General features: G+C 48.5%; 1 protein-coding gene across 1 annotated transcript in view; it reads right to left on the bottom strand.

Annotated features, from left to right (window-relative positions):
- The window catches only part of TNS3 (tensin 3), a 321,347-nt gene that overhangs the window by 73,624 nt on the left and 233,535 nt on the right, over positions 1-14,188 (bottom strand). The window contains exons 18-20 of the mRNA XM_011946796.1: positions 5,314-5,483; positions 4,079-4,193; positions 3,912-3,995 (exon numbers count right to left, since the gene is read on the bottom strand). Of these exons, the coding sequence (XP_011802186.1) occupies positions 3,912-3,995; positions 4,079-4,193; positions 5,314-5,483 (369 nt within the window). The remainder of the gene's footprint in view (positions 1-3,911; positions 3,996-4,078; positions 4,194-5,313; positions 5,484-14,188) is intronic.

A 14,188-nucleotide genomic window follows, 5' to 3' on the forward strand; every position in this document is an offset into this window, starting at 1 on the left:
TGTTAGCCAGGATGGTCTCGATCTCCTGACCTCGTGATCCGCCCGTCTCGGCCTCCCAAAGTGCTGGGATTACAGGCTTGAGCCACTGGCCAAACTCTTTTTATTGTTTTTTTTGGATTGATTGATATAGTTGTGAGCTTTTTCTTTAGCCTGTTAGTATAGTGTATTACATGAATGAATTTTCAAATACTAAACCAGACTTACATCTCAGAATATGTCCCACTTGGCTACCCTGTGTCATTCTTTTTACATATTGCTGTGTTCTATTTGTTTATGTTTTGTTAAGGAGTTTTGTGCCTGAATCTGTGAAGGATATTGGTCTGTAGTTTTCCTTTTTTGCTCTTTTTGTCTGGTTTTAGCATCAGGGTAATACTAGCATCACAAAATGAATTAGGACATGTGCCCCCCTCTTCTGTTTTCTGGAAGGTATTGTGTAAAATTAGCATTAATTCTTCTTTACATGTTTGGTAGAACTATCCAGTGAAAAGTGAAGATTTCTTTTTTGAGAGATTATAAATTACTAGCTCAATTTCCTTATAGTTATAGGGCATTCAAGTAGTCTATTTCATATTGGGTGAGTTGTGATAGCTTGTGCTTATTGAGGAACTGGTCAATTTCACCTAAGTTATAAAATGCATGCATGTAGAGTAGTGTGTGTATTTCTTCATTATTCTTTTGGTGTCTGCAGGGTCTTTAGTGGTGGTGCCTGTTTCCTTCCTAACGATAGTAATCTATGTCTTACATTTTTCTGTTAGTCTTGTTAGAGGTTTGTTAAATTTATTCATCTTTTCAAAGAACCAGCTCTTTCATTTCTCTATTACTTATCTGTATCTTTTTTTAAATTTCTGCTTAGATTTTTAATATCTCCTTCCTTCTGCTTGTCTTGGGTTTACTTTGTTCTCCTTTTTCTAGGTTATGGAAGTAACAGCATAAACTATTCATTTCAGAATTTTCTTCTTTCCCAAGAATATGTGTAAGAAAATTTCTGATAAGTTTTCCTCTCAGTGCTGCTGTATTAAAGCAGTGGATAAAGCCATGTCTCACAATTTTTGATATTTTATCCTCATTTTCATTCAGTTCAGTATGTTTTTGGATTTCCCTCGAGACCTCCTCTTTGACGCATAGATTATTTGTAAGTGTGTTTTTTAGTTTCCAAGTGTTGAAGATGTTCCTGTTGTTCTTCTGTTACTGATTTCCAGTGAGTCCACTGTGGTTGGAGAACATGCTCTGCATGGTTCAGCTACTTTCAGTCCTCTGAAGATTGTTTCCTGGCCCATAAATACGGCCTACCGGGTCCCTTGGCCCTGAGGTCCAGGGCTAGCTGACCTTCTCCCCATCTTTCAGAGCTTTCTTACATTTGTCTTATACTTACTCTCCAAGGTTTTAAGTTGTACTTAGCAGGAGAAATAGAGAAGAGTATGTGTAATTCACCCTCCAGGAAGTGAAGCCTCTCCCTCATGGTATTTTAAAGCAAATACTGTCATTCATATGCACATCAGTCTCTAGGCCTAAATGATACACAGTTAAGCATCACTGCAGGTGCCTAAAGCTTACTATTCAAAACTGCACAGTGGCTGTGAATGGCAGGTACTATGGTCTGCATTTTTAGATAAGGAGGTGGAGGTGCCTGGAGGTTACCTAAATGTATGAATTACATGGTTATTCCATGACTCTGAGACTTTCCATGTGCCTTTTCAGTTGTGATGCTAGGTCACATCTAGGTTAGACAAGACAAAGTGAAACACTAGCCCTGTATAATCTGCCCATGGCTGTGGAGTCAGCTGACAGAGCTGAAACTCTGACTTTGCCACTTACTAGCTACTCAACTTCTTCATGTCAATTTCCTTGCTTGTAAAATGGGGGTAACAGTAACAGTGACCCATAGAATGAGACCACGAAATGGAAGGAAATCATTCTGTAAAGATCGGCAGACACATTCGGTACGGGCAAGCTACCTCTGTTATTACTGTGCTCTCAGAGGAGTCTCACAACTCCACTTGACTTTGCAGAGCAGGTGGGGCCTCCAGGCAAGGGCACTGGCTCACCACGCTGTCTGATGAAAGCGTCCGCTAAGTCAGCATTGTGTTATCTTTGTGCTCCTTGGGGGTTAATGTGAAGCTGACCCTCCCTGGGGACTGCTGAAATAAAACTCTAGAAGGCTCACATGAACATTCTTATCACGTCTCCTTTTTATATTTAAAGGCAAAGGCCTGACTTCTTCCATGTGAATATTTATATGCAGATAGTACTCAGGACAAGTTGGAGCCACCGGAATCTACCACATGCTGGTGTGCAGATCAATCGTCATCCACACATGGTGTAACGCTCATTCACACACAGGACACGGAGTCCATCTCCAGGCTGGGACAACTGGGCCATCATAAGACAGCCAGGTCACTGGGTATCCCATGCTGAGTACCCAGGCTTCCTGCAGCCTCCTAGACCCTTCTGGAGTTTAGACGGGGCTCAACATTCTCTGATGCTCCATACAGTGATCTTAGAGGCCTTCCTCAGGAGCTGTTAATGAGTGTGCAGGTTGTTTCTAGTATTTTCTTTCCTCAGACTTATTACCCGCCTTCCACTGCTTGTCATCTACCTATTTCAAATGAACTCAGCTTTGGTGTTGCAGGAGAAGACAGGATTCCAGGCCAGAGGGCTAGATGCCATGCCAAACCCACTGAACACTTTCAAGCTAGGAGCCAAGTACAGTCACCTCCATGAGGAGAAGGGGCTACATGGGGTGGAAGGGACATCCCTCTCTCTGCATCTGTTGAAGTGATAAAAAAATATAGAACAGACGCAAGGCTACCTATGTGCGAGTCCACCATGCTAATGGATATTGGAACATACACACTTCTCACGTAATGCTCATATAATGTGTACCTTAAAATGCAGCTTATTTTAAATTTCAGTCGCACTTATTGAGAAACACAGGCAGTTTAACTGCTATATGCTACATATGAAGAGAGCCATTTATGGTCCTATAACCATACAGGGAATTTTAGGAGAAGGATGTCCTTCTATTATATCGTTCACAGGCTTGGTTTCTCTGGAGAAAGGGAGAGAAAGGGAGAACGGAGCTAGCTGTCATGATTATAATACTCCTGGGTAAGGGGCAGATGAAAACACAAGTTAATGAAAGTCTCTCACTCTCAGATAATGTGCCTAATAACTATTAACAGTGTCCTTCACCAGGGCAGAAAAGCAGCAGCGTAACGAAACTCCCAGAGAAGAGTGATTCTGAAATGTGCACGAGCTTTTGGTTTGCATTCTCTCTCCACCTGCCCGAGCTCGGCCTTGTCCTGGACTCTCAGGCAATTCCTCAAGACCACCCAGAAGTGCGCAGTAATTCGACCTAAACACCGCCTGATAACACTCCTTTGCCTGAGTCAGCTGTGCAGACAGACGGACGTGATCAGTCCATGGATAGAGCCCCTGAGCTCCTGCAGAGATCCAGGGACAGTGATTAGGCATCCAATAGTAATAGACAGGAGGGGCCACAAGGTATGCATGAGAAGGCAGCTGGGGTGGCAGAGCTAGGGGCACCCGTGTGGCACGATTTCCACAGAGAACGTAAAGTGTGGGGTGGGCATTCTCGTTTCTTCAAAAGCACCAATGCTAAGCTGCTGACAGGCACCACTCACGGTCCCATCAACTGTATATGAAGGGGCTGAACAGGAGGGTTCCCCACAGGATGCCAGGCAGCGACACAAGGCCACGTTGCCACCATTCAGTGGATTTCACGGCCACATCCCTGCATCTTCCCCAGCAAAATCTGTCCTCACCCAAGGCTTCTAAGATATGACACAAATGGAAATTTTTCTGCATAAGAGTTCTTCTCTAAAAACAGTGACCCTGTGACGCGGCACCTGAGCTGCCGCGCTCCTGTCACTCGCGGGTGGATTTCTTACCACGTCCTCCTTTGTGCTGACTGGCCGGGCTGCTCAGTGGGGGCTCAGGTGGGCTGAATGGAGGATAGCGTGGGGCTGTTTTCACTGGAAAAGAAAGCAGAGCAAGGAGCTGTTGTCACCCTCCTTTGGCATGGAGCAGCATGCAGCTAGTGTTACTTCGTTCTTACCGTATGGTGTCCCTGGAGACACAGGAAATGCTGGAGTTGAACACATGGACTCCTTGCTACTTAAAATTCTGCCATCGATCATATCGAGGTCTGGGGGATAGCCAGGGGTCATGGTCTGAAATTGGCACAGGGAGCAGAATGTGAGAACAGGGAGTCAAGTGAAGGCCCCTCCAAACAGTTGTGGCTCCCCCAGGCTGACCCACTGAGCAAATCCCTCCACTGACAATAGCACAAGGAGGCTGAGGACTGGATCCACAGCACAAAACCAGCCCGCCTCTCCTAGCCATGGAAAACTGGAGAACACTTTCATGTTCAACAGTAAAGGAAATGGAAGGTATCTTATGGCCCATCCTTCTAATACAATATACAGCTAATAAGTGAAGTAGACAGAGTTTGTAGGGGTACAGGTAAATGAGTGTCTCAATATTAAGCAAAAAAGCTGGATAAAACAGTCCTTAACCATGGCATTAATACAGTCACAGATGCATAAAAACATAGTATTTTAGATACATAGCATAGAAAAAAGGCCGGGCGGAAATATTCTAAATATTAACAGTGGTTTCGTTTGTGAGTCAAGACTAGGTATAACTTTTTTTCTAGTTTATTCTGTAGTTTCCAATCCTGCCAACTTGAAAAGAAATCCTACCCACCTCTAAAAAGATTAAACGTTTTGGATACACTGACCTGCTTTACTTCCATTCTGACTAGAAGCCTTACCTAGGCCTCTTGGAAGAGCACGAAGCTCTCATCTGTGGATCACCTGCTAGGAAGGTCTCGGAGGGAGGACTGAGGGCCCTGTGTGATGATCCTGAAGGAAGGCTGTGTGTGCCACTGGCTGCTGCTGTCGGACTATGGAGAACAGCTAAGGACAGACCTATAAGAGCCCTACCTCAAACCCACACAACCCACTCACAGGCTGTGCTCCTCGTGCCCACTCTACAGATTAGAACATAGAGCCTTGGATGCCCTGAGTGAGGTGGCCCCACCAGCATAGCTATCTCCGGGGTGCATTACCCAGGCCAGCTGACTGCACACTGTGCTCTCCCAGCCACACCACCTACCAGGTACAGAGGAACCACGACTACATTTGTGGAACCAGGACGGAAGGTGGGTGCGGAGGGTAGTGTAGACTGTATTCAGGGACAAGGCCTGGTCAGTGCCCATTCACCCGGGGTTCCAGGACAAGAAAGGGAGTGGAATGGGCCCAGAAACTGGGACCTGGCCGTGGCACATACCTCTTTGACGTCTGCTGGTGAGGGGAATGGTGGCAGGTTCGGGGCATGGTCCACACCAGCCTTTCCCCACGCACATTTGGAGAAGGGCAGCTGCCCCCCAGTGTCATTGTCATACTGCCCCAGGCTCAGCTTCCTGAGTCTCCCGCCCAGGGGCTGTTCAGGTGAGGAGCCTGTTAAAAGAGAGACAAGCAGGCTGCAGGGCACTTCCTCAAGGCGCAGTGAGGCGCCCCTTCCTTAAATCTCGTCTGCTGCTTCTCAAAGGTGCTGTATGCTGCATCCTGGTCACCATTGCTCCAGGAAGATGCTGTGGTTGCTGCAGGCAGATGATGGGAAACCTAAGGCATTCTCAGACTCTCAGGGATGAACAAGACCGCAGCCTTGGAAACGTGCAGCTTCCCCAGTCCAGCATGCTCCTTCCAGAACAGGCTGCTTGGGGACAGGACCAAGCATCCGGACTCACTCGCAGTGCTGGGAAAGGACAGTGCCCTGATGGAATGCTGGGTGGGACTGACAAAGACCCAGCTGGAAAGGAGGCCCCTGCATGCCACCCCTGGTGTCCTGTCAGGACCAGAGTGCCCTGAGGACCACATATCTGCGGTGACCTCGGGCAGAGCGTGGCCTGACTATGATAATTTGAATCTCAGCAATGGGAAATTCTGGAGGGGGAAAAAATCCTGTTATTTCAAGCATCAACAATAGACATTCGCCATCCTAACTGTCCTTGCCAGAAACACCACAGGCGGTTATTAATGACACAGATCCCCGGGGTCCCCACTCTTGACCAAATTCTGTTCTCTTTGTGTTGGGGGAAAAATGGCGGTCGGGCTGGGATCTAATTTTCTAAAGCCTCTTCCCAAGGATTCTTATGATTTGCCACTTAGGAAAAAATCTGCTGCCAGCTATTAAAAGAAGAATGTTTCTATTGAATGACATAGTCTGAAAATTCAAACCCAACAACACTATCCCCTACAGTTTCAATTTAAACTATAAATACATGCCCCCTGTAAGTGCAGAGTTCAGAGGAACATTTCACTGAAAGATGGAGTTTGATTCACCAACATGTACGCCCACATAAGGCTCCTCTTAGAATGACTTTGTTCCAAATTGGTTGATGGCCACCCTCCGAAATGAAATACATCATGATAGTGATATACAGTCATGCTGAGCCCATGATATGCCACTGACACCTCTCTCTCTCTCCTCCTACATCCAGAAACTTCAGAAGTTCACATGAATGCAAAGGTTGGCATGATAAAGAGAAGGTCCCACAGAGAGGGACAGGACGTCGACCCACCATGCCCGCCTGAGAGGAGCAGCAGGACTGCTGTAAGGGTTCTTGTTTCTGTCTGCAGCATCGGGGGCTCCACTGCCCGACCCTACCAGCCACTAGGTGCCACTCAGGTGAGGGTTGAGGAGGCTCCTGGGCTGAGCCAGGCTGGACACCACCCTCCCTGTCCCATGGGACGTCTGCTCAGCACCACACAACAGCGACCAAGCAAGTGAGATCCAAACCCAGGTCCTTGCAAGCATCCTTCCACCTCTTCCTTCCATCCTCTCTTCAGTTCCCAGCAGCTTCCTCCACAGATCCAGGGAAAGGAGGAGGAAGAAGTGTGCATTAGGACTTGGAATTTGGAGTCTCACGTGTATCCCTCACCAGCTGCAGGACATCCTCAGCCCCCATTTCTTTATGGGTAATATGAGCATAATGCTTGCTCTCTTTTCCCTCCCACAAGGGGAAGGATTAAATGAAATGAAACGGCTTATCTGAGAGTCCTACTAACACAGCAACCCCTCACTACAGTACCCTCATCCTCACGGTGCAGTGGTCCTTGTCCTCGCACTCACCACCCTAAACAGGACACAAGTGCTGCAGGCCAGGGAGGGGACCACCCTCACCCCAGTGCTCTTCAACACACACATGCATTTGCAGCCATTCCAAGAATGAGTTTAAAGAGGGCTGGGGGAGGTGTGAGGTCACAAAGTCAGGCTGGCCCCACGCACCACCTGGTACGCAGCTCAGATGTGGAGTTTGTTCCTGAAGCAGTCAAGGTGACAGGTGATAGCCCTGGGTATTAGTGACAGAAAGGAAGTGCCATGGCCACAGGCAAGTGACTGAGAGCCTGGTCCCCTCCCTGGAAAAAGGAGCGATGCCACTGGCCTCAAGGGAAATCATTCCAGAGTGGAGGGCCTATCTGTGGAGAGTGCCACGAGCTCCACTGCCCTGTACTGACATTACGGTCCACTCACAGCCTAGAACTTCAGAGGTCCCTTCCAGAGAGGTAGTTTTCCATGGGGAGGGAATACTACTTCTGTTCAACATGCAAGATAATATGTGGTATCTGATCAAAAATGACAAGGCAATATCATCCCAACATGCAGTATTGCATGAAGCACACAGAAAAAATGGCTATGCGAATCACCCTGATTTCAACATTCTACATTGTATACATTTATCAAAATATCACACTGTACCCCATAAATATGTACAATGATTATGTCTCAACTAAAAACAGTAATAATAAAGAAAAAATGGACAGTGTAGTCAAGTGTTCTCTTTGCTCTGGAGAAGGCGGCTGAGAAGCACATGTTAATGCACTCCGATCTCAAGCCTGAGGTTGGAAACTCACTGGCTTCGGAAACTGAGGTCCCATTAGGGTTAGCTGACAACAGCCAGCACAGCCTTGCAGCTGCGCTCGAAGGCGCATCCAGGTCATAACAGGGTTTGAAAAGGAATTTCCAGGACTAAAACATAAGTCTCAGTGCAGGAGGCTTAAACTTCTAATCTTTCAACTTGGAGGTTTCCTTCAACATGTCTCCTTCAAAGCAGCTAGGGAATACGATCTGTGCGTGAGCTGACACAGAGCCAACAGTGGGCTCCGTCCTGGGCCTCCCCTGCCAGAGGAGGCTCTGGAATACAGGCATTCTGTGAGCTGGCCCTAGAAATGTCCCTGCTGAACACATGGATTTGAAACTGTTCCTCAATTCTCTCTCTCCCAAAAGAATTACAATGAAAAACAGAATGTTCTTCATTCAAAAAAAAGAGTCTTAAAAAAAGTCAATCTTCATTCAAAAAAAGTCTCAAAAAAAAAGTTCTTACTATCCCACCTCCAGTGCTTGTGCTAAAATCTGTGTGGCACCATGTCCGGCTAAGCAGAGCTACATGCTTCTCCCTCTGGATGGATCAGTACTTCTCAGTATCCTGCCACTGGGACCACCAGGACAGCGACGGACGGCAGCTGTGGGTCTGAGGCCAGAAAGAGGCTCTGCAAGTGCAGGTAGAATGGGGGAATCAAGGCACCTGCAAAAGTGCCACCAGGCCCCAGATTCCAGGATGTGGACTGCACAGAAAGTGTGGCTTCAGCCCTGCAGGGTCCTGCTTTCCATTCCCAAAGGTTAAAAGACACAGGCATACAAGGTCAGCAAGGCCCTGGCCTCTGCGGGGTGTGAAGACCCCTTCCTCTCAGACTGCAAACCTTGGAAATGAGAAGTTTGAAATGCCACAAAAAAACAGGACAAAATGAGACCGGGTTTAAGATATTAAAACACCACTATGTGCTAGGATGCACCCACATCTGCCCAGGAGGTAGTTACAAAAGAAAGAACAACAGGAAACCAACATTTATCCAGCAACAGTGACAGTCTTAAGCCCGGGCAGGTGCTCTCATAGAGAAAAGCCCATAATCACTCCATTAAGGCGGCCAAAAGGAGAACGGAGGCTCAGGTCTGAGTGCTCATCCTACACCACACAGCAAGTCAGCAGAGAGCAATGATTTGTCACCACATGTATCTGACTTTAAAACCCACAACTGTCAAATCTATTCCTCTGTGGTCACTCTTCCTTACCCACTGGTGCCTTTCCTTCCCTTCCATCCCTGCCCACCTCAAAAAGCCCACAAACGGCAGACAGGGGCCCCATGGGCCCTGGGGGGCACTGCCCACTCCACTGCCTGTGGTGACAGAGGGGCCCCTGGGATCAAGATGGCCACACTCATCCTCTGAGGAAGGGGCACTCTTCCTCCTGGACATGTCCTGATGGGGCAGCCAACAAAGGCTTCATAAATTCTTCTGTCTCTTGTGTGAATTTCAGATTTAACAATGGTTTATGCTTCCCAGTCTTAGGAAATCTGCCAAGTGTCTAAGTTAAATACATGGGGTCTGGTAGAGAACCCGGTGAGTGTACATTTCCAAAGGGTCTGAGTGCACAGCAGTCTAGAGAAAAGGAAGGAGGGACAGTTTTCAAGTTCTTCCCATCTGAGAGTCCTTGGCTACGGGGAAAGTCAGAGAAGAAGAGAGAGGGCAGCTTGCTCACGGTATTGCTACTGGGTTAGAGGGAGCTGCCATCGAACCCATTTCCTGCCGCCAGCAGTAGATGCTCACTCAGAGGCCAGCCCGAGGCCACCTGGCAGGGGTGGACTCTGCCTCTCTGCTCACAGGAGACGAGTTCTCAAAGCCATCTCCGGAATGAAATGAGAAAGACACAAAGCTGGCTTAGGGTATCCTATAGATAACGCAGCAAAGGCTGGGGCTTGGCACACAGTTGCAGGCAGTAAGTGTTATAATGGGCCACACTCAAAATGGACTGTTTATGTTGTCATTAAAAGTCAAGTTTTATGGAACTCGAAGTGGGCAAACACGCTAAGACATTAAGTGACAAAAAAGAGCAGGCAAAGATGCATGTGTAGTGTGGTTTCATTTTTATTTTAAAAACTAAGAAAATATCCCCAAATGCTCATAAGAGCTTCTCTCTGAGTTGTGGAATTCTAGGCACTATTCATACTTTTTCGTAAATGTTTCTATCTTTCAATGTTTTTGCTAATAACGTGTATTACTTTTTAAAATTAGGGAAACAATACAGAGATTACCTTCGAGAGGAACAAAGTTTCTTTATTTTGTAGTACTCTGTATGGCTGTACTGAATCTCCCCAAATCCCTTTCGAATTCTGCATTAGTATTAGTTCCTATATTCTCCCAAACTCATGTGTTTGATCCTTACACTTTTCCTTCTCTCTGCTAAGTCTCCCGTGTCTGATAGCCACATAAAAATTAACACGGGAGGTGGTTTTCCAGACCAATATGCTCAGAGGAGATGTGTAAGTGACATTCACATTTATAGGGAGCACAGCGTATGCTTCCCAGAGGTTACCATGCAAGGCGTCCTGCAGCAGGGGGCTCTCTCTCCCTTCTTTAATTATTCGACAAAGGGGATCTCTAGCTGCCTTCTTCAGGCAAGACAACTTGAACGTGAGACTCCACACTGGGTCCAAGGTAGATACCCAGGAAGCCCAGCAGTGGAACAGAATCCAATCAAAGCCCTGGTGCCACGTCCAGGCCCAGGACGTTCCACCAGGTGCTGCCTCCCTTTAACCTGTGCACAAGGTCTAGGGCAGAGATGGCGATGGCAGCCAGGCCATGGCACCTATGTCCGCTGTGTACTGCAGGAAAGAACCAAGGAAGGCCCTAGGGCATGGGTGCGACAGTGAGCAGGAACTAAGCTCGGAGTGGGATTCCAAAATGGCCCTGTCCATGAAGAATGGACCACGCTAGGAGTGTGCCCTGGAGGCTGGGGCAGGCACACACCCCGCACCTCTCTCACAGGCACACACCCACACACTCACATACACAAACTCTCATGTGCTCCCAATCTCCGGTACTTTTCCACACCCACACACTTGCAGACACATGTATGAACACACTCACTCTCACATGTTCGTAACACTCATGCAGACTCAGTCATACATTCATGTATTTGCACACACACTCACACACCCATGTCACTCACATGCACCTGCACACTTCACACATAGTCTCTCACAGTCTTACACTCACACACACTTGTACTAACATTCTCACCCACACTCACACAACAGTCACAAGCAGACACACACACTCATGCTCTCACACTTTCTCATATACTTACACTACACTCACTGGCACTCACACTCACGTGCAGTCTCTCACAGTGTGTTTCTCATGTCACACACATTATCACACTCACAGTCTCATGGTCTTGTACACTCACAGTCTCACACAGTCTCACACTCATTCTCACACAGTCTCTTGTACTCACACTCACAGTCTCACACCCTCACTCACACCCACCCTGTGCTCCGACACGGCCCCACGGCTGCACGTGCTGCTCACAAACGGGTGGTCCGTGATGGTGGAGGGTCAGGTTCTGCATTCTGAATACTGGCCCCACCTCACCACCCTGTATCTGCAAACTGCACACCTGTGTCAAACCAGCGCTTGTCCCCACCCAAGAGCTGCCTGTCAGGAAGCCAGGGCGCTGACTGTTCCTGGAGGTCCATCCTTTCCATTCTGGCCCCTTCTCCAGGACAAGACCACCCATCAGGATCTCCACTGTAGGGGAGTTGGTTCCTGGCTTATTTCCAGGTGTGGGTGCAGCCAAAGGCACCCTCTTCTCACTGAGAGCTGCCCCTCCACTCAAGGCCCCCAGCTCTTCATCCCATCCACTGCTCTGACTAGCCCGACCCCAGGGTCCACAGGTGACCCCATGGCAGTGGTGACTTGGGCTGGGTTTCGAGTGCACACACTGAGCCCACGGCCCATGTGCCACACCAAAGTTACAGCAGGGACTTCCAGAACCACTCTTTCTAAGTGGCTGCAGGTGGGGCAGAGGTGGGAGGAGCAAAGCACTTTTGCCTCACACTCTGATGTCTGGGAGACCTGTGAGAGGCCACAGCCCTGTGGACATTTCCTCAGGTGGTTCATTTGCTAGCTCTGGTACGCTGCCTACCAGGATCACTGCTCACCTCCCCAGAGAAGGTCTCCATAAACAGCAAGCTCCATACCTCTGCACTGCCAGCTCAGAGAGCTCTTGGATTCCTTCCTGTGGACAGAGGCAGGAGCAGCCAGCTGTCCCAGGTGGGGACAAGGATCAGGTCTTATTCAGCTCCAAAGTCTGTCCATGCTGAGACACCCTGAGGGTTCAGTACTTCTTTGCTAAGTCAGTGAGCTCTGAAGGGGTGAAGAGGTGAGGGGTGAATAGGTGAGCCCTGGGCCACCTGTTAGGAGCCCTGGCCCTGAGAGGTAAGGAGGTGAGGGGTGAACACGTGAGCCCAGGCCACAGGTTAGAAGCCCCGGCACTGAATCACTGACTTCTGAATTATACCCAAAGGAGGCCCTAGCATTTAGTAAAACTCTCCCCCTACCCCAAATCTTTCTTCCAAAGTGACTGATTTATAGTTTTCTTTAGTTGATGTTCTTTCTGATGATAAAGCTAATGTATGTCATTGCTGAAGATTAGAAAAACACATAGAAACATATGGAAGCTCCCTGGAACCTGTGAAGAGCCACATATCTCAATGAAGACACACATGACTTTTACATTTCTTTTTCCACACTGAGGCTTAATTCCTGAGCACTCCCCAAGGGAATCATTTACTTATTTGAGTCCATCAGTTACTTCTTACACACTTCACATCAACGTGAAATGACCAGCACCTGAAGCAGTCTCCTCCTGTCCCCTGGTCTCCCTCCTACCACAGCCCAGCACCCCTCCTCCTCCACCCTCCTCAGCTGCCCTGGTCTTGCTTGGGACCACGAGGGGCCCCCTCCTATACCCATTCTATCCTTGAGCTTCTGGTAAAACTGCAGAGGCCAGCAGTATAGCCTCAGGACTCACTCCGCAACCTGCGGCCCTTCCTACTCACACCTGCAGAAAGGAGAGGTAACAGCCTTCACTGAGAATATTACATTATGTGCATCAACAGGAAACAAACAAACAAAAACCACAGATGACAAAAAAAAAAAAAAAATTCCAAGGTACGGCAAAGAACTGGCTGTAATGCAATGAGACTGGGCAGCTTGAACAATGAAATCATGAACTGAATAATGATATTGTTAAGACCTATTCTCCGAACACTACTACAAAACTGGCCATGCCTATATACTTTTCTGGTAAGAAGTCAAATCCAGGAAAAGAGAAGAAAAAGGAGACCTCATGGGAGCAGGAGAGAGCTGCCACCACACAGACGGCTGTCACCCCTGGGAGGAGCTGATAAGAGGACAAGAAGGACCTTGCCAGCACTGAGGAGCACCTGCGGGGCTCTGGGCGATCCGCCTTCCCACCCCCAGCTCCCCAAGGTACCCCTTCTCAGAAAAACCAAGGAGAAAGGGAACAAAACCCAAACTCCCACACAGGGCTGTTCACAGGCAAAGGGCAGCTCCCAAAGCCCTGGGGGGGGGGGCACCTGCATCTGCCTGCACCCATGGCACCCACACCCTGCTCGCTCTGCTCTCTCACACCTGTGTCCACCCTGCTCCCAGCCTGAGGCCCAGGTGCTGGGGAAGAGCTGCCCTTACTTCCCTGCTGGTTCCCAGCCAGAAAAAAACCAAAAAATCCTGCATCCTCTCCTTACAAAGGCCATGAGTACTCAGTGCAGGAATCTCGGGCTCCTTGAGATCCCCGGTGAATATAGACCCCGGTGATCTGCGGGCGATGTGCAGCTTCACCCACTCCATGCAGCTGGGGTCTCTGTGGAGGGAGGGACAGGCAGCGGCTTTTTCTTTACACAGTCTTGTGCCCCTCCTGTCGTGGTGACATGCTTATTGTCCACCAAAACATGGCATGGTGACGTGGTGTCCAAAGGTCAAGTGACTGGATGCTGCCCACCTCCTTGGCCAGTCCCTACACTGGGCATTCAGCTGTCTTCACCCAAGCCTCCTTTCCTGCAGACACTGGGTGCTACCCACCCAGAGCCTCGGGAACCATCTGACCTCGAGTGTAAAATAGAACACATATCCCAGAGTCCTCCCCACACTGCCACTCCCAAAGACCAGCACGTTTCCTCATTTAGCAGTCTCACTGTTATTCACGGGTGGAGCTGGCATCAAGGACAGATAAGGAAACGTG

The sequence above is a fragment of the Colobus angolensis genome, unplaced genomic scaffold (assembly GCF_000951035.1).
Source record: "Colobus angolensis palliatus isolate OR3802 unplaced genomic scaffold, Cang.pa_1.0 Scaffold253, whole genome shotgun sequence".
NCBI classification, from domain to species: domain Eukaryota; kingdom Metazoa; phylum Chordata; class Mammalia; order Primates; family Cercopithecidae; genus Colobus; species Colobus angolensis.